The following is a 23,983-nucleotide window of genomic DNA, read 5'->3' on the forward strand; positions in this document are numbered from 1 at the left end:
CCATGTTGTGACGATCCCCACCCCGTGACACCTCCCGCTACGCGGGCAGAGCACGACTCCATTCCGCCAGTGTTTTCGGTCGTGAGATCCGTGAGATTCCCGTGGCTGCGTTAATTATTCGCGCGAACCCCTCCCCCCCCCCTCGAACTCAAAACACACAGACACATATAAACATACGAATTTTGTTATTATTTTTTGTTCTGGTGCGGTTCGTGGGTGGAAAAAGTGTTGGAGAATGCAATAAAGAACAAGAGTGCTATAGGAGACGGAGAAAAAACACGTAGTGCGCGCCCCAAAGGACGAGCGTTTGCAAGACTCAAAACACACGTACTCGCACGCGGGATTGATTTCAATGTGCGGAAAAGCAAGGGAAACGGAGCGGGGGGGGTCGGCGATCTTCGGCTGCGTGTTGCCGAAATCCTAGTGTTAAATAAAAAACAAGAATCGTTGACCAAAGGCTAAAAAAATTAACATAAAAAAGAATTAAAAATAAAGCGCAGGGTAGATTTTCTCGTATCTACGGTCCTGGTGAAAATATCGAAGAATCTTCCTCTCTTTCTCGCTCCCACGTCCCCTCGCCTATTTCCCTCTCTCTCTCTCTCTCTCTTTCCCTCTCTTTCCTTCCCTCTCGCTTCCTCGTGATCGGGCGACTACGAGGCTCAACAAGATTCCTCGGGAAAACTCAACAAATTGTTTTTTTTTATTTAAAATGGAACTTCGGTTGCACTCGCCAGCAGGAGCGGAACCCATTGTTTATCAGTGGCCACTCACTTCCGGTTCTGGATCGGTAAGATATTCACGTTTCGCCATTTTTTACTCTGATTAATTCTGTCTTTCTCTCTTTTGATGTGTCTCACCTCGGCATCTTGCTTTCATAGTTCCGCAAGTATTATTCAATTTTGTTTTTTTTTCAAGCTGTTTTCGTATTTATTTTTAGTGACGCTCGCGTTATTTTCACCCCCCTCCCCCTCCCTCCTTTGCACCTGACCCCGCCGCCCCTGGTGCGCTCCATGCAAATCCCTTACGACCCCCCTTCCCTCAGCTGATCAGGAACGTGGCGTTATTTATCTGTTTTTTCACCTATTTCTCACCATTTTTAGACTTTCACACTTTTTTTAATTGAAATTTATTATTCTCATTGTTTTGGCCGCCATCTGCATTTTCCTCGTTGTTCCACTGTCGCTTCAAGTTGTTTTCTTGATTCTCCGTACTTTCGATAGGTTTTTCGGACTTTTGAGTCGATGACCCCGAAAATTAGAATTTGTCAATGTTTTCGGAAACTTTTTGGTTCGAATTCGTAATGTTTTTTTGTTTTGTCATTAGTTTATTTTTTTTGCAATTTTTGCTTGTCAACCTAATTATAATTAGCAAATTGATTGAAATGTTGAATGACAACAGCAATAAAAATCGACGAAATATCTATTAAATAACAACAGTTAATTATTCATGGAAATATTGAATTGCGTTTATACGGAGAAGTTGTGGATTTATAATTGTAGGAATTGTATGAGAAATGTAGAATGGAACAAAACTCGATATAAACACATTCAAAACCTCTCTCAATATCATGGACTGAGATTAATGGAAAGAACAATAATTTCAGGATCGTCATGACGGGGCCTTGGACGTAGTGGAGACAATGAGATGGGTTTGCGAGGATTTGCCAGATTTGAAATTGCCACTCGAAAACAATATTCTATGCAGTTACGACACGAGGGATTTTGAGAGCATGAAAAGCCTCTGCGACAGATTCAACAGAGCCATTGACAGTCTCGTACAGTTGGTGAGTTTCATTAAAAAAAAAAAAACATTTTTGTTAAAACAAATGCACAATTGTCACATAAAACTATTTTACAACAATATGATAAAAATAGTTGATCCTACTGTGTTACAATAAATGATTTTCATTGGAAAATTGATAAATGGCTAAATTTAATTGATAATGTATCGTGACGAAGATTGCGGCAACAGTTATTATTCGATCTTAGTTGTAGAATCGAATGTTGCTAACCAATCAAAATAAAATATTCGTTTTGGATCAATTTCAAATTGGATCAATTAATACTGTAATCAGATGACAAAGTGAATTATCTTACTGTTGATACAATATTAATATGACAATAGTGAATGATGGATGAAAAAAACATGGGAAACAAAAAATGTTTGTGCAGTTATTGTTAGGAATATTGAAAATGATGAGATTGAAAAATTGATTTGACGAGAAACGATTGAATTAATAGCAAAATCACTGAGTTGTTTCAGTGTCAAATCTTCGTATGGAACAACGACGATTTTCGATGGTTCTACGCCTCGTAATCGACGGAGTCTCAGTAATAATGAAGGAATTCGAATCCTCAAAACGAGAATTTTGGAATGGCCTGGGATCTTAAATATTATGAATATTTTACCTTTTTTTATAAATACCATTTATCTCCTTTTTTTTGGAGTACTTATTACATTTTCTTTAAATCAAATATGAAAGATCCGCTCTCGTGTTTTGATTCTCCATGTGGACGGATCTTTCTCAAAAAGGGGCTATGGTTCAGGTCAATCCCATAATATCTGTTAGTTTTCCCTTGAAACATTTGCATTTACAAAGACAATAATACCGCACCGGATGCACTGAACCCAAGCTTTTTTCATTTGTAGAATACAATAAAAACAAGAATCAAAGAAATTGTATTTATGCAGGAAAAAGGAACGAGTTTGCCTTCGCAACGATTGAACAAGCGTCCGAGCAGAGGTTTGCTACGTCACATATTGCAACAAACGTACAATCAAGCTGTCGTCGAACCTGACAAATTGAATCAATATGAGCCTTTCTCACCGGAAGTTTACGGCGAGACGAGCTATGAATTGGTTTGTCAAATGATCGATCAGATCGACGTCACTGAGGATGACGTTTTCGTCGATTTGGGCAGCGGTGTTGGACAAGTTGTTCTCCAAATGGCGGCTGCAACACTTTGCAAAATTTGCCTGGGTGTCGAAAGGGCCGATGTGCCATCGAAATATGCTCAGGTACGACAGAGTAAAAAAGGTGATCATCAGGACTTTGCTTCTTTTTTCCAATTTTCTTATATCAATAATATTTTCCAGAGTATGGAAATAAATTTCCGCAAATGGTTGAGCTGGTACGGCAAACGTTGCGGAGAATATCGTCTAATAAAGGGAGATTTTTTGGCGGACGAGCATCGTGAAAGTATAACAGGAGCGACTATAGTATTTGTAAATAATTTTGCATTCGGGCCAACGGTCGATCATCAGTTGAAAGAAAGATTCGCTGATTTGCGAGATGGAGCTCGTATCGTATCGTCCAAATCATTTTGTCCACTTAACTTTCGTATTACCGACCGAAATCTCAGTGGTGAGTATAAGGGCAGTTAAAAATATAACGAATATGGAATCATTTTATTGGTCTTTGCATAAATTTTCATACGTTTCTCTAAACGATTAGTGTCATTGGTTTTCCGGTCAAATTCGATCCTATCGATTAAACGAGTGTTATCTTAGTCAAAATTGTACGCGAACAATGTGTTGAAAAAATTTCTTATGATTTTTCTTGAATACATTTAACGCTTATGAGTTCATGAGCTGCATATTGTTTGATAAATTCATTTCTGTTCATTTCAATTTCACGAACCATTGAACGATTACGAATATATTTCGTTCGCGCTTTGTGGAATGTCTTTTATAAAATTATTGAGTGCAAAGTAACTTCTGAAAAAACAAACAGGTTCATAAACATATGCACAAAAAAAAACATAAACGAACTAGCACGTCAGGTATTTTTTTCGTTATTTTAATTCAAATATGACCGGAAGACCTAGAGAGTGATGAAATTTGATCATGCACTTGAACATCATTCACTTATGTACGAAAATGAAAACGTTTTTTTCGTTAGATAGATAGGATTTTCGCGAATTTGAATAAATGATGAGAATCAAATTGTTTACGCAGACATAGGTACGATAATGCACGTGTCGGAGATGTCGCCGTTGAAGGGATCAGTATCTTGGACGGGTAAGCCGGTATCGTATTATCTACACGTGATAGATCGGACAAAACTGGAGCGTTATTTCCATCGTTTGAAGAACAACAAGCAGGGTGGTCTTGACATTGAGAATAACGATTCTGTGATAAGCAACACTGCCAGCAATAGTAGTAAGGTGTCAGCTCGTTTGGAGCGAAGCGAAAGATCGAAACGTGATTTCTTGCGTCAATTGGACAGCCCGAATAATTCAGAGCAGCTTGGTAGCGGTAGCGACTCTGATTTGGATGAGAATAGCATGAAAACCCGTCGTCAACCTTCGAAGATACGTAGAAAATTGAGTAGAAAAGTCGGCGCTGGCATTGGCAGACCCGCAGCCCGAGGAAGACAACGTGGACGAGGCGTTAAAAAAGCTAAACCTAAAAAAACAATCAACATATCCGGCTTGGATCTTTTGCACAGTCAGACTTTATTAAGCACATCCCCACAAGCGATTGGTAAAAAATTACCTCCTGCTCCTGGCTGCGTCGATCAACATTTGTCTTCTTTATCGCTTTCTCTTCAACCGCATACAGCCACTGTACACGAAGAACTCAGCATACCTGCAGCTCCATCTGCAACTCCTTATGCTCTTCAGATTCTCCTCGATTTGTACAGGTACGATGTATTCCTTTATCACGCTGCACAATATCTTACCAAATACTGAATATAGAAACATGCTTAGGAAAGAAAATGAGTATATTTCTATAGCGTTTTGAGAACATCGGCAATTTTCTTCGTTTGTCTGGATCATCGCAGCTTTAAAACTTGTAAAAAAATAAGGAAAAATTTAAATTTTTCGATCATTTTTATGCTCCGACGGTTTTAAAACACGAGTGATAAGCTGTAACTCTTTCCATTGTCAGGTTTTCCAAACTCTCAACTAACGTATTTAGAGAATTGATTTCATGATTGGATAAAACAGACCTTATGGTATTTTTTTTTATCACTTTAGGGATCAATTCATGTCGATACTGGAGTCTATGAGAACGCCTTCATATCGAATATCGGTGAATACCGATTTAGCGAAAGAACGAGAACGTAATTCGAAGCTACAATCGCGAGCAGCACAGCTTGAAAAACAAATAAAAGTATTGATTGACGACAGCGTAGCGCTTCTGAAAGCGAGGATGACGGAGCTGGGTATAAACGCAACGTCACCAGGCGATTTACTCGCTAAAGCTAAAGAAATCGTACTTCGTCACAAGCAGTTACAAGCGAAAGCAAGTAAGTTGCAGGCTCAGGTGTCATCGATGGAAACGGAACAGTCACGACTGTCAGCATTGCGACACCAGGAGCTTCAAGAAAAATACAATAATCACGGGAATAATATTCCACCTCCGCCCCAACCACTCACTCAGGACTATATTCTGAAGGAAATATCAACGACTCTCTCGCAACGAAAGAAATTACACTCACAGGTGTGTGATTTGAAGTCAAGTTGTGGTTTTGAGACGCTTCAATTTTATTGTCAATCTTTCAAAAACGTTGAGGTTTTGAGAGTATTAAGTTATTCGAAGTTTTAATGTTCAATTTCCGATCAGTCAATACAATTTTTTGCGATATTGAGGTGCAGTTACAATTTTTTAAAAGAGTTGATTTTCTTCGAGCGTATATTGACGTGCAGAAACTTTACAATTAAAGCTTTAGCCCTGAAAAATAATGCACAATGTTAATTAAGTGAAAAAAGGAAATGAACATGGAGCTCAATTCAACCAACAGTTGAAACATCGATTTTGCGCTTCTCATTTTCAGGTTTCGAAGTTGGAGCATGAATTGAACGTTCTGGAACGTGCTACCAGCGAGAAGCAGGCAGCAGCTCTCGTGCAACAGCAGCGCGAGGCTGCAGTAAGTAAACTATCGCAAAATCATCATCAGCAACAAAACGGTAAAGCGGGCACGTCTCGCAAGAACCGTGAGGGTCGTTCGAGGTCTCAAGAGTGGCCAGATGTTCCGGACATCGGTAAAATCCAGGAAAATAATCCAGAGATATTAGCGCAGAAAATTTTGGAGACTGGCAGACAGATTGAGGCTGGTAGAATTCCAAACAGACAAGGGTCTCTAGGTAATAATTCGAACAACTCGCGGGCGAGGTTGCCTCAAGCTACCTTCAGTTTTGCGTCCTCAAATGGTCCACCAACGTCACAAGCTCAAGGCAACTCTAGAGAACCAGCCAATCGAGTTCAGGAACCGCCAAGGGTTGCTAACTTCGAGGACAGACTTAAAAGCATTATTACTAGTGTATTGAATGAGGATCAGCAAAATCGGAGTAAACAACAGCAACAACAACAACAACAGCAACAACAACAACAACAGCATCAACAACAACAACAACAACAACAACAACAACAGCAGCAGCAGCAACAGCAACAGCAACAGCAACAACACCAGCAGCAACAGCAACAACAACCAACGCCAATGCAAGCGCAGCAAGGACAACTAAGTGAGCCTGACCGGAAACGAGTTGCTCTGCCATCGAACGTTACTACTCCCGATTATACTCAGGTTCGAACTTGATTTTTTATATCTTCAAGAGCCTATCAAATGTCACGATGTCACGGTTTTGCACAAACCGTGAAGGTTGAACACTCGAAAAACTTTCACTCAAAATCAATTTTAAACTTCTTGCTCTTATGCGAATTGTTGTGTACTCCGAAACAGTAAATCGTGTAGCTTGAGCTGAAAAAACGATTTTCCGCTCTTAACCATCACAACGTGGAACTCGTTTTGTCTACTCGTGGGCTTACCTTTTTTCTATCTCTCTCTTTCTCCCCGTTTCAAAACAGTGAACAAGTGGCTTGTTACCGGAAATTTTTGAAAACTTCATTGAATCGAGTACGTGACTAATTTGTTAAATTTGCTGTGTTAAGGTGTCTCCAGCGAAATTGGCACTTCGCCGACATCTATCGCAGGAGCGTTTGACGTCTCACATGACGACAACGGAAAGATCGACGATTGATCCACGACAGGGAAACCACGAGAATCGCGTCGTTCAGGGTGGAGGATCGGGTCTGTTGGGAACAAGAACGATCGGTGATCTTGTGAGCGGTGAGATCGAAAGAACCTTGGAAATATCGAATCAGTCGATAATAAATGCTGCGGTTGACATGAGCGCGATTATTCGACCGGAAGCGGTTTACTCACCGATCAGCAGACCTGCCAGTGCGGAAGGTGAAACGGGACTGGCAACATTGGCCCATGTCGCTAGTTACGCCCCGACCTCTTCCGCCGTTTCTACCCCAACACCCTCTGTCTCCTCAAGGTCATCCGTTCTATTTACACCTGTCAGTCAGCCTCAGAGGTAGGATATACATTTTTTTTTAAGGTGACGTTATGTTTTACGGTATTATAACACAAAACCTTCGATTGAAAGACGCAGCTCGGAGTAAATCAGGCATAGACATAACTCTGATTTTACTGTTTCAGGTACACTCCGGTCCAGTTACCACGAGCCGATATAAAACCTTATCACGAATCTTATTTCTCTGACAATCCGAGCCAAACCATTTCCCAAACTCAACCTGCGCCTCCGCTCCACTCTTCGAGCCAATCAACTTCTAACGGGGAATTGTTGCCCGTTGAAGGTCTCGCAGCTTCCCTACACGCCCGGATACTCAACAATCACACCGGTCCGAGTAAAAGTGAGCCGGTCGTTCCAAACGGAAGAAGGTGCGATATAAGTGCAACCGCTAAATCCCTACTTCGTTTTGGTAGAATAAACTCCCATTGGTCATTTTGCCGATCACCATGGGTTAAAAATTTTCGATTAATTCTTCTGATCCCTCTGACGTTGTCTGCTTTTTTTTTTTATTGATATTAGATACCAACCTTATCCACGCTACTCGAGTAGCAACAGCAACAGCAGTAACGGCAGCACCGTGACGACACCCCCAGCACAACAATCCTCGATTTTAGTAAAAACCGAGAGCAACGTTTCGTCAGTGAGCACTAGTGGTGCACCTTTGAGTCCTCTCCTCGTCGAACCACATTCCAACACTTCGACCCCTCTGGTCGATGAGCCCAGTATGTCGAATCAGCGACAACGCAACGGGACCGGGGAGGACGGTAAGGAGAAATATACTTTTCTCATCACTTTGGCACCTTACACTTTCCGTAAAATTGTAGGATCGAGTAGAATTGTTCAAGTTACTTTACCTACTCTCAATTGTTGACCTTTTATGCATCTTTCTTATCGTTTACCTCCATTTCTCTTCGTAGATTAAGCAGTTGTTTTTTTTTCTACTATTTTTTTTTCTACTTCATTTTCTAAACTCATGGCCATGGTATCCGATTTTCGTTTATAATTTTTCTTGTTTCTTGTTATTTTGTTGTTGGTTGTATTTGGTAGATGCACTGTAGCTGTTTGTTGGTTAGCTCTGTCTGTCACATTCTCAAGACTCGCTCACAACCCTTGAAGGCTTGTTTACGGTTAGAGATTGAGAGAAGGGCGGGACAGATCAGAGGATTTAAGAAAGAGAAAAAGAAAAAGTGAGAGAGAGAGAGAAAGAGAGAGAGAGCAAAAAAAAGAGATTTATGGCTGCCTTTGGGTTGGTTCGATGCTTCCTGGTGAGTTGTCCCACAGGGGTTGTTCAAAATTCTTTTGTTCTTATAGTTTTCGTACAGTTTAAATTGTATCAACATTTTTTCTCATTTTTATTGACACGAGCGCACCGATAAAACAGTTTTATCATTTAGTAGTTCATTTTTAATTAAACTCTTGGAACTCTAATATTTTCATGAAAATAAGCCCAGCTCGCTTGTGTAAATCAATTATTTTTAAAACTTTAAATTACCATTACGAACGTTATTGAAGTTTGATTTTTCCGTAACTAGAATCTTTTCCGTTTCGTTTTGGCATGAGTACATTTGTGGCCACACGATTATCAGGAAGATGCGCAATGTACGCGATCTCTGAGGCAAACTTTTAAATCATTCAATGTGGATTTAATCAAATCACATAACCCAAATAAAACTCATAGTTTCTCATGCGGGGAAGCTTGCGTGTTCCTAAACCTGCTCGTAGTTAGTTATGTACCACTAGTTGCATGTACGAACACTGTGTGAAATAAGTAGAGCTTGAGCATATTAGTCAAAAGTAAGATGGGTTATTTTTGTGAAAATATTCAACTAACAGGTAATTGAGCAAGGCTCTTGGCAATCAAGATATTAGCGTTGGTATTGAAACAAAAATTTTAAACGATTTCGACTCTGATAGAATATATTCAACGATAATATTATAGAACATTGAACAATAAATGGTGGTTTTACTTCTTTCGTTTTCCGATTATATAACGAATTAAACTTATTATGATGAAATGTTGAAAAATATTGAATTTATCAATGCTTTGTTAGCTTTACCGAGTATTTGGGAAAGAGAATTGAACCAGAGTGGGTTTGCAGATGGAGAAGCCGACTGGCAAGATCGAATTAGTTCTGGCTTTGACCGATTGGTAGCCTTCGCATCGACAGAACTCGACAAACGTCGTAGATCGACGGAAGGCGTTAATACGAGTCCGGACAGTGGCCTGGGCTCGGACAGTGCTGTAATTGGTCCACCACCGATTGTACCATCTCCCGATGAGGCTCTTGGACCACCGAGAACTCCATCTCCGACGAGTCCCCGACCGGCAACTACGTCCGGTGGTAACAACGGCTCGTCCTCCTCCTCTTCCTCTTCTTCATCCGTGCCCCTCAAGTATCAACGTCACACCGATCCCGAGAGACATCATTTCAAAAAGAAATTCTTTCATCGAGACTGGAATAATGCTGGCAGTACGAGCAAATTTCGCCCCAAGGGCAAAGATTGGGACTGGCACAGTTCTGGACAATGGCCCCCCAATGGCGATCAATCTTAACCGGTTAGCCATCATCGATGAATCTTCAAAAACAGAAGGAAAGAGGGACAGATGTAGGTATCACACGTAAAGAAAACAGAAAACGTAAGACGCAATCTTGCGTCACTTCGACAAGTGTTGGGTGCGAAAATTTAGATTAATGTATCAAGGAAGTTCCGTTATTTCCGGTCATGTCGGGCACGCGAACCAGATCGTTTCGTCAAATCATACTGACACAGTTGACTGTCGTTTAAAAAAAATTTTTTTTTTCTTTATTTTCACATTGGATTCGACTGTAACGAAACGATTCTGGAAGAAAATTTTTCCAATATTTCCCGTCATCATCGGCGATTTGAATAACTTCAAAATTGAATAAAATCATCGAAATTAGTGGTGCTTTAAAGCGTGAACGTTCTCGACTCATTTTCCGAATGTAAATATTGATTAAACGGGTACTGCTTATTTCGGTGCTAGCAGTTACGTTCCGAGTCTTTGATGATATCACTCGGATAGAAACGATCAGTAAAGTGTACGAGTCGATCGTTTCTGAAGAATTGGTAAATCTTTGAGATTGCAAGAACCAAAAAGTAATTTATTTTTCGACACATGACCAGGACATGTTAATGGCACTTCCTTAACGATTCGTGCGTAGACGAGAGTGTTCGCTGGAAAATGGCGTGTTAGGGGGATGAAAATGTAATTCGGTACCTCAGCCGATATCGTCATTCGCGAATGTGACGATTATTGGAAATTTGTCAATTTCTCCGTGCTCTTATCTAGCCGGACCATAGTTCCGTAAAAAGTGAGCTCGTCGGAGAAACGCATTGAAAAATTATAGTGTTTCACGATTTTTAGAATATTTGTGTTTCGTGGTTAGTAACAGGATTGAAAAATTCAGTTATTCGCCACTTCCAGGTCGTAAATAATCGCCTTGCCGACCGGTTTGGAATTATATTTCATGATCAAAATAGATTTTCTTATCTCAAATGTAATGAAATTTTTGCCTCCGACTGTTAAATCACAACTAATGGTGGTTTTCATTCGATTGATTGGGGGTGATTTTTTCGGAACATCTCAAAGTCGATTCGATTGAAAGTAGAGTGTAAATACGTAATTCATACCGAATCAATGTAGGGAATAATTTTCCATCCGTTTCTCCGGCCGAGTATCGAGACTACATAGCATTTTTTTACGTATACGTTTAAAAACGTGTTCGATGCGGATTTGTACCGTTTATATAGGAAGAAAAAAATACGAAATTTGAGAAGAAGTGAGAACGTGAAAAATTGTGTGATGTTTTTTTCGGTCGTAAATTAAATGCCAAAATGAGATTTAAAAAAATTTCGTGATTACCCAAAGTGGGCAATCTCTCTTGAGTTATTTCTATGTTTTTTCGTCGCTGACGGCACAGCCGATTCTTAATGGCACGTAGACGAGTGGCGTCATTTTCGGACCTCTAGGAATCGGATTTTCGTCGTCGCAACGAGAAAATCCCAAAACCTTTGTGTGTTCGTTTTTCCGTTGGAAAAGAAGTTGATAGCAAAGAAAAAGAAAAAAGAAACATAAAAAAGCAACCGAGCTAAGAAATAGGATCTTTTTACATCGCCATTATCTCACATCGTTGATGAACGATCATGACTGACGTGTTCACTGTTGTACATATATAAATTATTACGCAGGATTATGGCAACAGACAATATAATTATTATCTCTGGAATCGACAATGAAAATGAAAATAATAACAAGAAACAAAAATGTGTAAGAACAACAAAAAGAACAAAAAGACCAGCGTTACTTCAAGCGAAATAAGATTTACGTCGGTCTCGTGAACGAAGATCATTTTTTATCATACGAGTTTAACTGCAGCTACGGTTTTCTAAGAAAATCATTGTAAATAATGAAATGATACGAACAATTATTTCGTCACCACGAGCCAAGCAATTCGTAACTAACCATGCGAAAAAAAATAAATAAATGGTAATTCGACCCGGTTACCAAAAAACAGTCACACTCACATTACTGTAATGAACGATCGTTCGGATAAGCGCCCTCATACTGATTAGTACATATAGTTATTGTGATGTAGGCACCTGCCGACCTTAGCATGTTACATACACTGCCGAAACTTCTATTAATTAATTTTATTATTGATTATGATTATTATTTATTGTTTTATTGGAATATTTTAATACTAAGGTTTTTGTAACTATATTCAACTATTGGCATTTATTACCTTTTCAACCTTGTCCTTTGTTTTTGTCCGCAACTATATAAGACAGGGAACGTCGGCTTTGGTCTCACTCGGGGATCGATTTTTCGAACGGTAAGATTATCCCGCACAAAGTGCTCATTACGTGATTCCGTAACTGCATTTTCTTGGGCTTTAAACTTCCGTCAAGAATTTCCAATAATCCAAGAATTTTCACTGCGCTCTCAAATTTATTAGCTATGTCTTCATTATTTTTTCATGAGTTCTTTCCAATTAGCGTATCAAATACCGGTTTTATCTACGGTCGAATTTCTTACACCGAGCAAAAAATTTTAGGTCATTGCCATCAATTTTGTGACCTCTGCTATAGCAAAATAACCTCCAAATTGTAGGTTGTTTCCTCGTTACCGTTGACTACAGCTTTTTTGAATTTTCATCAAAGTTTACACCGGCGGTTTCGGCAATGACAAGGAGAAAACAAGAAAAACTTGTTTTTATTCGGAGGAGTGGCGCAGCGTCGTGCCACTGCAGGCATTGGGAAGAATGCAAGTCTCGTCGAGTTGTGTGTGCTGGAATTCGAGATTCGAGTACCGCACACGACAGACGATGCGTGTTTGATAAACGTAATTTAACTTGTCTTTGACTCGATTAGTTAAAGAGCAAATTCTTTAGTTTTGTTCAAATGAATCGTGAACGGCAGTTATCGCACGTTTGAAGCAATGGGAAACATGGGAATATCGAATGAAAACATTCTTTTTGGATATTAGAAATCGTATGTCGTTTGACCGCTCAGGTTATTTACAACACTGCAATCCGATCGTTACATTTGGATTCTGAAAATCTACAAGTTTTGCAGCAATTTCGTGGCTTTTTTTTTCAAAAACCGAATTTTATGATTTTGTCACTTTTATTGATATTTTGATGAATCGCCTCGTCTAATGGGCGATACTTCCCGTGTATTTGCAGGGGTAAAAAATTTAACTTTTGATCGACTCTGTTAGAGTGCAATGAGCCAATTTAACAAGTATACAAATTCTCCGTTTAGCAACTGTTCAGTTTGATTAAATTATTGAACAAGGAGCTTGATGACAAAAGTTTTATAGCAATAACGAAGATAGGAGCAGCAGTGAACGTTTCCATAAAACCACATAAAACCGTCAAATATGCATCCGCGCACTTAGCACTCGTAGCCACCTCGCGTCAGAAGATTGAATCATTTAGCGAGGATTATCGTCACGAAAATTCTGCAACTCTCGAGCTCTGGCGGCGTTTATCCAATAAAACGCATGAGTCAAGAGGAAGAATGGGACGGGGAGATGAGTGCATTGTCTCGTTATTCGCGTGGCTAGCTAAAAATTTAGCCAATATTTTACGAACCACTTGGGATATGATATGTCTGAACATATTGCCAACTTCGGAGTCAAGCGGCCTTTTTTTGGATCCCAAGGTATCCGCGTAAGCGTTTTTAATCAATTTTTTACATCTGGCTCGAGCCGAGGGTACTGTCCGCTTGGAAACACTTTGGCCCTTGAAGCGTGATGGTGCTGGGAGAAGTTTTAGGTCACGCGGAACGTTTATATAATGGCGTTATTTGTTTATGCCAAAGTTGATTGCAGCGGCCTGGAGTTCTCGTCGAAAACATCGAAATTCTTAGGTCTTTGTGGGTTTTTAATCGTGCTAAAGAATATTGCGAGTCGAAGTTTGGCCAATGTAGAATTTTGTACACGCTGCTCCTACTGCGACTCTAGATACATACACAATACATAATACAAAGCACAAATATAAAAACATTGAAAACTTGTTCAAAATCAAATTCGAACAGAAGACTCGAACAGTCTTGCCATATTTTATAGGTTTTGGTCGCCGCCGCCCTGTCATGAGAATAATAGTCACTGCGCGGATAAATCGTTGCGAAGCTTATCCGAATTTCTAGGAACGCCGTATAACTTTTGTAGTCTTTAGTCGGGGCTCACCATAATTCCGAGAATACATCTGAGCGTGGTATTCCAGTGTTTTGACCAAACAAAAAGAACGCGTGTTTTTCGAGGTTTTTTTTTCTGACGTGTTAATTGGACGATAAATGTGCCGAACACAAATGACCGCGTTGACTGGAATTAATTGCTGAAAAAAAACATCAACGGCGACCGGATTAATTAGTGAAGTTCGAGAAAACCTGGTATTTTATTATCGCGCATTCTGTCGAAACGTTTGTAGAGTTGCGCAACTAAAAAACCGACCTCATTTCCATACGAAACGTTTAAAAACTGTTCCTACCGAATAATCCTGCAATCACCAACGCCATGCCAAGTTTTTGTGTATTTTTATTCCTCGCAAGGTCAAAAATCACCGAGTAGTCTTGAGGTGGACATTTTTCAAGGGTTCATCAAGCGAGCGATCGATGCAAACATAAGATTTATAAAGAACATTTTCGAGTGGAATTTAGAGAGTCTTTTCAAATGACCCCGTTATTGAGGGCCTGCCATTTTTTTCCGTTTTCCCTGTTTCGTACGTAACTGCTCCCATTTTCAGTTCAGGCAAATGTAACTCCATGACAGTTGCGCTGTTTTTTCAGAATAGAAATTTATAACCTCGTAACGGAATGCCGACGAACGAGCGCGGTGCTGAAATTTCAAGAGTTCGTAGAATAATTACAGGTGACCCTTCAAACTTGAAACCGTAATTTCGTTAATGAAAAAACATATTCAAACAATGAAAAATGACAAAATACTCGGGCCCAGTCATAGAACTCACGGTTTTTTTAGCCTCCTTTATTTCGTGTGTCTTTCACATATATTCTCGCGGTGCTGCTACGAATATCGTATAAAAGCTCGCGTAAGTGTACCAAAGTCATGCACGCCAGATGGTTCCTATTGAATTTTTAATTGCTTGTTGCTTCGTAACGAGCATTTTCATTTTCATCGCTGGCCCGAAGAAAATTTCTCTAAAAATAATAATAAATAAAATAAAAGATAACAAAATCTCTCGGAAAAAGGAACAAATGGATAATAAAAGACATTAATTAATTCAAGGCTCGTTTATCTATGAAACAACGAAGCGATACTTTGCCACGGACTTCAAATAGCCAGAATCAAGCAAAGGAGCTTCTCGAGAACGAGACAAAATTCGTATATCAACATTTTTAGCGGCAATCTCGTTAAACCTAACGAGAACCAATTTATTATTATTATAACCATTCTAACGAGAATAGAACTCCGTTAGAGGCCACGACTATAAAACCTCCGCAGTTATCGCGGCGAGCGAATACATAAAAATCAAAAATTCGAAATACCGTTTGATTTTATTTTTACTCTTTACCTATCGAAGCTTCAAATTCATCGCTATTTCAATAATTATCATGATTATTCCTATAATAAGAAATATTGTTGAATATGATTAAACGAACGAAAGAGTTTGAAGATGATTTCACGAATTTAATAATAGTTTAATTTTAATAAGTTTATTATTTTTAATTATATCAATTTTTCAACGATGACGAGATGTCATTCGAGACAGAACTTTTCAAGGAATACATATTATTAATGTTATAAAATTATTACTATTAGGAATAATTATATTTATTGTTTCAGAATTGTTTTTTTTTTTCATTTCTTTTTTTTTAACATTTTTTCATTTATCTTTATCTATCTGAGCAGTTGAAGAAAACTCTTCCAACAGCATCAATTCTTATCGAATCAAACATTTTTTTTCTCAGTGTGACGTTGTTGAAAAAAGCAACTGAACTTTGTTGCTCTTTTCATGATCAAAGAAACGATTAAAATTCGTTCTCACAATTATTAAAATGATGCTTTTGAACTTAGTTTTTGAGATTGATCGATTTTTCATATAATTATAGCGGCTTACACACTTTCGCAGTAAAATCGTCAAGGCAAATGCGACAACAGTTATTTTCTATTTATTTGCGCATGCATATCTACACTTTCCACCGTTTATGTCGTTATTACACGTTAGCCTCAAATGAGTGTTTTTCTTTTTCCATTCCCAAGTGATTTTCACCGGTAACAACAAGGCTTTTCTCAAGACATCATTGATGTCTGAAATAATTATATTTTCTCATAATCGTTTTTGGCTCTTCAAAGTTGGGAGGATCCAACTTTAAATTCAGATTGAAATCCATTAAATTAGATCCAAAAAAGTGATTTTGGTTAATTGTTTTCTCGACAACTGCTGGACGGTAGATTCTATAACGATTCTGGGGATAGATGCACGCTGTATATTTTTAGCATATTTCCAAAATTCAACTCTTGAAGCTGGAATTTTCGATTTCCATTAGATTCGCCTGGTCTTGGTTAGATGTAAAAAATAATATTTAATTGAATCGAAGTATGAACGATGCTTGGAATTGTCAGGGGGACATTTGAATATTTTCGAATTCATATGATATCGTAATTGCAGTGGAAAATTTAGGGAAAAAATGGCCGACGTCGAGTTGGATGACGAGGAGAGTGAATTTATATTTAGTTGCTGAAGGAACGTTTCGGATACTTAATCTGGGCTAGGTGGTACGCGTATGGCCTATTTTCATTCTAATACAATCTTGAATCTGTGCCAGGGGCTATTCCGAATTGACTAATTAATCGGGATTAATGCAGGCCCAGATTTTGACACTCAACGATGCGGTAATGAATTCTTAATTGTGATTGCGGTTCGTTGCCTTGAAATTTGAACGCGTTCGCTGTCGAGGAAAGGGTCCCCCTCCTCTGTTCGAGGGACAAATAATGGAGGAATAAAGAATACTCGGGTTGAAATTTTATTTATCAATGAAAGCCTGCTCCCGTGGGCTCGAAGTATTCGAACTCGACGCGGTCTGACCACACGCGAAGTTTAACTACTTGGAGCATTCGCTCGAAAACAAGCTACGATAAAGGCTCGCTAAAGACTTTGGGAAATGCTCAAGTGGCTGAAGCAGTAATGCGGGAAAGAGTGGCGTAATGAGCCGTTATTGGAAGGAAGCCCTGTGCATGCACCGGGTGACTTGGAACGAGAACTTTGGAGAAAGGGCGCACATAATCCGAAGGGGACATTGGGATGTCTAAAATGTGATTCGGGTCGATTGGTTTGGGGTTCGTTGTTAGGGTCAGTCCCGGAGGAAAAAGTCCTGCTCAAAGTAAAATCAGTTTCGTGCAAAGTTGTTACTCGTTTAAGGGTTAAACGAGGGGTCGTTACGGGAGGATGGCTCCTGGGATTTGGGGATGCCGCGAGAAAGAGCGAACACCCCGGCGACGTTGGGTAAGCGATTTTGATTGGAAAAAAGGAAAATAATGCAATTGATATATCGATTAGCGGAGGGTGCACGTCAGAGCAAGTGGAATCCCGGGGGGAGGGAGAGGGAGGTTCGAGGAGAGGTTCGGGACGCGTTCGGATGCTGGGACGGGATGGGATAGGTGGACGAGTGAGAATAAGATGTGTAGCATCGATGATTCGACATACCAAAGTCGTCCTAGCGATTGGGATACACGAGGGTGTCTATCGGGAAGACGCGGGCGAGGAGTCGGGCGCAACGGCGAGATCGGGAATTGTGGCGGATGGGCGGAAGAGGACGCGGTTGGTGAGGTGAGGGACCAGCAGCCAGAGAGAATAAGGGAGATGAGGCTTTGGCACGATGGAAAACTGCCGGGAGGAGCAGAAGGGAGAGGTTGTTGGGCCGAGGGCGGGAGGGGGCGGCGGGGAGAAGGGTGGCTGCTGGCTCGAGAGGATGGGGCGTTTGAAAATCGGGGAAAGGGAATGACGTCACGTTGCTAAAGCGACGCGGCAACGCTAAGCGTCTGCGTGGGTCGTTCGGTCGGTTCGTCTGGGCCGAGATCAATAGCGCACCAGCAACCAGGTAGAGGAGTTTTCACCCTGTCGGTGTGAGTGGCTGTAGGCCTCTCAACGACGCCAGTCCAGGATACGAAAGCAACGAGGTAGGACGGTTGTTTTACGTGCGAGCTAAACTGGACGATCAGCTAGCAATATCGGAGGGCGCCATGTCAGCTTCGCCACGCCGTTGGGCTTTGATTGCCTAGGATTTTCATCCTCTCCAGGTAAGAGGAACGAGAAAATCGTCGCCGACCTTTATTTTTTATCGGCTTTTACTTTTGTTGTCATTATTCCGGGATGACAGCGATGAGTCAGGGGTGCCCTTACGCTCGCGGTTGACGATGAAAACATTTGGGGAATAACGTACCGCGGCAATTCCCTGTCTCTTATCGCTTTCCATTTTTCCATTTTTCGTCTTTGCACACGTTCAGGCCCCGCCAGGGTTAGCTCGTGTTGCAATAGCAGCTAACCCCTTCACTCGGATATCAAATTACTATACGGTTCTCGGTGATTCAGTGGCTTCGATCTTCTTCGTTACACCGGGCTTATCGCGGAGATTGTTGATCGTTCCTTTTGCCAGGCCGACTGCGATCATTGCTCTACGGGGACCGGAGCCCACTGCCTTCCGCATACAACAGATAAGAGTTTTTCTCGCTGTTTTTTTTCTCCACCCCCGCCGTGCAGCCTTGTACTTGTTCACCGTTCAAAAGAATCCGGGGCTGGCTAGGCTGGGCTGAGAATCATATATGTTCGGTGTACAACTACCGCTGGATATGTGAAAGCGTCAAAGGGACAAGCAGGCAGCCCGACGAGCAGGGAAAAAGTGACAAATATATGGAGAGGCGGTTCTCTCCCTCGCGTTGTTCTGTTACCGATGTGGACGAGCCAAGCCAGCACTGCGGTTCTGGGTTCTGGGTGGGCGATGTACCGTTATTCGTGCCGCTTTTTCAAACACAACTCTTCAACGCTCCTCGTGTTTTATGTACGTCACTCGCTCACCAGTACTCGAAAACATTACTTCGCAGTCGCGTAACTTTAAAATACCTGTGTTTCGTGGGAAAAGCCCCGAGACGAGCCCCCGACACGGTGATGACATAATTGCGAGGTTGATGACCGGTTCGGACTGCGTTTGCCGAACTTGTGCCAATCAAGGTTATCCGCGTTGTTGGGAGGGGGGGGGGGGAGGGGGGGCGAGCGTTTTATCAAAACGAAACGAAGATTAATCAGCCCGTGAAACTCGATCGAGCCAAAGACATTCGATTATCTACTTCCGGCAAGCTTCTAACCGAACGAAACCGGAGACCGAACCCACCCAATGCTCCGTGCCCAACCGCGGGATCGACGATTATGGACAACGTGCGCTCGGTCTTGTACTCGAAATGAGGAATCTTAAAAATGACATAATTTCCTAATTATTTGGGAAATGTCATCGTCCGGGTCCCTTGTTCAGGCCGGTTGATAACGCCGCTCGGTGCTGGGCTCTCTCCGCGATGAGAGCAGCAGGCTGTGCTCGTTGGTGCAAGTTTGCAGGAGCATGCAAGCATCACTCATCGTGGCTACACCCGATCTGCTTGTCGACAGTTACCCTTAACACTTGTACATTTCTGGTGCGCGCGTCATTGCAGCCCCCGCCCCTTCACGCGCTCCTCTAGTTTACGGATCCCCAGAATGTGTGTGTGTGTGTGTGTGTGTGTGTGTTGCTCATACAACACACTGTTCCCGCTGCATTCGCCGTTGGAACAAAGTGACGACCTTGATGGATATTTCTCTATTTCTCAATCCAGCGTCTTTCTTCTTCCTCGAATCTCTTTCATTTTTGACGGCGCTGATTCGCGCGCGAGACCCGCGTTCGAGTCAGCCTCTCCTATATTTCTTTTTATCTTTTATTCACCGCGCGATAACAAGCCCATTATGTGTGGCAGGGAATCTCTACAAGGCCGTTCGCACAAGCAGCCTAATGAGAGCACAGCGTGGGCACGAGCAAGGCCTGTTTATTTCGCGTTCGTGTTGCCGGGCATCCTTCTTCCTCGGAGTCGTAGTCGTCGCTGAATGACATGCTGCAGGCTTTCTATCACCGCAAATATAACTCGAATTAACCTCGGGGGAAGAGCTTCGACGAGCCTTCGCTCGAACTCTCTCGCCTGCTCTCTTGGGCCGAAATCAATTTGACGTAAATGCGAATTTTGATTTTTTAGATGAGCTCTCCCACGGACGTGGCTTTCGCGGTTTTCCTTCCAAAGTTTGTTTTGGTTAATTGGGAAAATATTATACTCTCCGAACTCTCTACCACGGCAGGGACGACCCTTAACCTTTGTTGGAAAATTAGTTGACCGTCGACGAATTGAGCTTAAAAGCTTTTCGGCGAAAATGTCAGAACGACTTTCACACCGCCTTGGCGAATATTACAATTTTATGTTTTGCCACCCCGAAAGTTTCTAGCAAGAGAGAACACAGCCGACGAGTGGTTGGCAAATAGCTTTCAAATTACGTGTGTATCCCCCCCCGCCCTCGAGTCTCTTGACGTTTCAACAAAATTTCCCACTCCATTTATCGAGACAATCGAAAAAAAACTATTTTGCGCATTCCAACGATCGCATTCGTCTCGAATATTCACGGATGGGACGATATATCATCCATATTTTCTCCACCCTCCCTTTCAGATTGGCCCATCGATCTTACCGCTTCCACAGAGACTCGGTGAGGCAAACTCGAGGCAATAACGTTTCGGATTTCATTTAGGAATTGAATCAAAAGTCCTGTCTGGCTCCGAGCCCACTTGTCATGCTTACAGTGTACATAAATACTTTGAAAGATTTACCTGTCCTAGATTTACAAGCCTTGCCGTTCTTCTTTATAACAACGAGGAACAAATCGCGAGAAAAGTTCACGAAAATCAGTACAAAGAGAAGAATACCGAGAGCCAATCAACCGGCTAGCTCCGATTATCGTTTATGATTGACTGGATGATAGTTTTGCTCACCAGTTCGCGCCCCAAAGTCACGATCGTAAAGACACCGCTAATTGAGGTGGATCACGCCCGGAGAATCGTATTTTATGGCTGTCTAAATTGGATCGATTTTTACTCCCTAATTAAGGATATAATCGCTTTAAATTAATGTCAGGAGTTATCAATTCGAAAATGTAAATCAATTTTTTCAACTCATCTTTTGGCGAATGAAATAACAAGCCATTGATTAATCGGGGATCCACCACTGCGACCGAACCCAAAATTTCATTCGTCCCTGGCGAAAATACTATAGTTTTTAAATGTAAAATCGCATTAGAGAGCGCAATGGAAGACACAAAGGGCAATGGATCAAGAAAAAAGTATAAATAAAAAGACAGAAGGCTGTGACAGGAATGGGCCAAGCCAGAATAAACAAAATGCCGAAATAAGGAAATGTGCTCATTACCAATTTCGTTCAATCTTTAACGTAAGACGATAGTCTCGATTTTTTTCTCAAACTTCGTCTTATCATTCGTTATATGGAAAGATAACCGACTTTTTACGCATAGTCCCCATAACCCTGTGTATTTTTCTTCATATATTTAAAGACGTCTATCTCGATAACCAATAAGACGAATCCTTTAAAATTTGATACGCGTTGCAGTCGACTGCACATTTAAACTCTGCGTAAATTTCAAGACTTGCTTAAGAAAATCGTTTCGTCGATGAACTACCTTAATTCGTGGGGCAATAAACTTTCGGATGAGCGTTGCATCTTTTTTTGCCATAACGTTAAACACGCTCCGCCTGTCAACCTGTAAGTGATTATATGCTCGGGAGTACAGGATTTATAACGTCGAAGTATATTGCATGTCATCGAGAACGAGGTTTGCGTGACCGATCTCATTCTCTCATTCAATAGCTCTGGGAAAAAAAATCTGCGGTAAATACAAAAAGCCTCACTCCCAGTGCTTCGATCAACACTCGGGTTACCGGCTCGCTCGCTCACTCGCTCGCGCGCAGCTATAGAAATTAATTATTTTTATTTCGCACGTATACGACCAGCCTCGAGGAATTATCGACAAACGGGAAAATGCCATTTGCGTTATCAGATCCGTGCGGAAATAGCGAATGTTTTTCCATTTGTTTATCAATTCATTTGGCTGCGATGATTATTCACACATCTGTGATGTTAATCCATTTTTATTTTATTTTCAAACTCGACAAAAGTAAACAACGTATGACCATTCGCAGAGGCTATTTCGAGGATAAAAGAACCCTCCTCCATTCGCGAGCGTGACATTTTTTCAAATCACCAGTAATTCGAATTTTTGGTAAAACGCTTTTTCCACGCTGCTCCACACTCTCGCAGGACATTTGAATTGATGCGCGATGAAAATAGAAAAATCGATACAACCGAGTGCGAACGAAGCTTACCGTCGCATTCGCGCATTGTTATTTTAAAAGCTTTTTTCCCACTTTACAATTCCGGAATCAAAGCGCGAGAGAAATATTTTGAAATAGAACATTTAATCGACTCAGTTGTCCGCATTACTCAATCCACCTCCAAGAGGATATTGAACAAATATTTGTTAAAACACCGTTGAAAATCACTGCGATACGTTTCCACCAATCGCTTCTGATTTATTCTCAACTCGAATGCTACGATCGAATCTGCGGAATTCCGAGGGTTTTTCAACACCCTCGATAATCAAATTGGTGCGAGATTTACTTCGCCTCGTCTCACTTGATTTTTCTAAGAATTTCGTAGCCCCAAGTATCGCCATCTTCAAATCGAATTACGAAAACGATCTCGTTGAAAACCGCGTGGTTAGTCAATCGAGGTTTTTCCTTCGGAAGCTCGCTGTTTCGTCCGTATTTTCGTTTACGTTCATAAAAACGGTAAATCGACACCCAAAACGTGGCATTCTTCGCTGGAAGAAAAAAAAAACCCGAAACCTTGTGAAACTGTGTCTTGGAACCCCTCGGGAAAGATACAGAAGAAAAATCGACAATCACCTATGACAAGGACCCCGGAATATCCACGAATAATCAGGTCATTACTTAGGATGAAGAGCTCAGGGCTCATTTGTCCTCGGCGTATTGTGGTGAGAAAAATAAATAAAATGCGGGAACACGTGCGACGACAAAACACTCGTGCCCGGAAAAGTTTACTTCCGAGCAAGTATTTCAAGACTGCGAGAGCAAACATTAGGGGAAGAGGCTTCCCTTATTCGACAGCTGCACACGTTGACGTGGCAGCAGGTTAAATATGTCGAAGCTCGAGTTCGAAGTTTATTCATTTTTGTAAAGCAGCAGCAGCAGCAGCAACAAGTAGCGAAGGAACGAGCTTCGCTTTGTCACACGACAGGATAATGCTGTTGTCGTTTTTAAGGCTTCCCTAACAGAGGTACATCATCGGTACACAAAGGTTATTTTCTCCACTGAAAAAACTTGTTCAAGAGGCTCCTTATCCTCAGCCTTCTTATCTCCGAACGACGCACGAATGTCATTAAACAAATTGCATTTCTTCTTGAGGCGAATAACGCGACGCGAGCTTATTAAGGTCGTCTGCTCAGCCGGATATTGTTATCTATCACATACATGCTCATCGCCCGAGCCGATAATTTGGGCTACATGTTATCAGGAGATTGCGATATAACGGGAGTCAACAGCAGGACGAGTACGTCGTGATCGATAATTGGGAGTAGTCCATTATGCATGGGAAACTCGATACGAAATAAGCCCTTTGGTGGAACGATTTTTGGATTACTTCCGTCAGTCGTTCTGAAAAATATGAGTGCTCGGGGAGGCCTCACTCGAACTCGGCACAGGTGGAACGAGCGGGGCGAGGTGCGAGGGCCTTCATAATGATCTTGGAGAAAGAAAAGTAGTCTCTCCTGTAGGCAATTCATGGCGCGTGCGGCGATGAACCACGGGAAAAGTAGCAATATTTCATTTTCCTTCGTGGGCTTCCCCCATTCTCAGGCTCCCCGGGAATCCCACGATAACTCTATGTGTATCTTACCAAGCCCCGTTACGTATAGCCCTCTCGACAAGTGAGCGAATCTTCTTTTCTCCTTCCCTCGCTCGCAGACGCCTCGCAAAGTGAGTATGGTGAGGTTATTCTTGGATATGATGAAGGAACG

General features: G+C 41.4%; 2 protein-coding genes across 4 annotated transcripts in view; both read left to right on the forward strand.

Annotated features, from left to right (window-relative positions):
* The first annotated feature begins 81 nt into the window (after positions 1-81).
* On the forward strand, positions 82-12,072 carry gpp (grappa). 3 transcript variants are annotated; one of them, XM_043421320.1, is made up of 11 exons: positions 82-787; positions 1,604-1,783; positions 2,692-3,018; positions 3,097-3,364; positions 3,958-4,645; positions 4,983-5,448; positions 5,783-6,532; positions 6,898-7,328; positions 7,454-7,696; positions 7,848-8,092; positions 9,428-12,072. In XM_043421320.1, exons 1-11 carry the CDS (start codon positions 710-712, stop codon positions 9,880-9,882), a joined length of 4,131 nt encoding a protein of 1,376 aa, XP_043277255.1. In that variant the 5' UTR covers positions 82-709; the 3' UTR covers positions 9,883-12,072. The 3 variants fall into 3 exon arrangements, with proteins under 3 accessions (XP_043277255.1, XP_043277257.1, XP_043277256.1); XM_043421322.1 differs by lacking the exon at positions 9,428-12,072 and adding an exon at positions 8,376-8,565; XM_043421321.1 differs by lacking the exon at positions 82-787 and having other exon boundaries at positions 1,667-1,783; positions 2,263-3,018.
* A 5,862-nt stretch (positions 12,073-17,934) lies between these two features.
* Positions 17,935-23,983, forward strand: part of GluClalpha (glycine receptor alpha 1) — a 52,468-nt gene continuing 46,419 nt past the window's right edge. The window contains exon 1 of the mRNA XM_043422719.1: positions 17,935-18,111. The gene's annotated coding sequence lies outside the window, so the exon portion shown is untranslated. The remainder of the gene's footprint in view (positions 18,112-23,983) is intronic.

The sequence above is a fragment of the Venturia canescens genome, chromosome 6 (assembly GCF_019457755.1).
Source record: "Venturia canescens isolate UGA chromosome 6, ASM1945775v1, whole genome shotgun sequence".
NCBI classification, from domain to species: Eukaryota; Metazoa; Arthropoda; class Insecta; order Hymenoptera; family Ichneumonidae; genus Venturia; species Venturia canescens.

What these genes read in the sequence shown, in the direction of transcription:
- gpp (XM_043421320.1), top strand. Translation starts at nt 710, where the DNA reads ATGGAACTTCGGTTGCACTCGCCAGCAGGAGCGGAACCCATTGTTTAT. An exon ending in TTGACAGTCTCGTACAGTTG is followed by an intron (nt 1,784 to 2,691) that starts GTGAGTTTCATT and finishes GTATTTATGCAG; the next exon opens with GAAAAAGGAACGAGTTTGCC. An exon ending in TACCGACCGAAATCTCAGTG is followed by an intron (nt 3,365 to 3,957) that starts GTGAGTATAAGG and finishes TTGTTTACGCAG; the next exon opens with ACATAGGTACGATAATGCAC.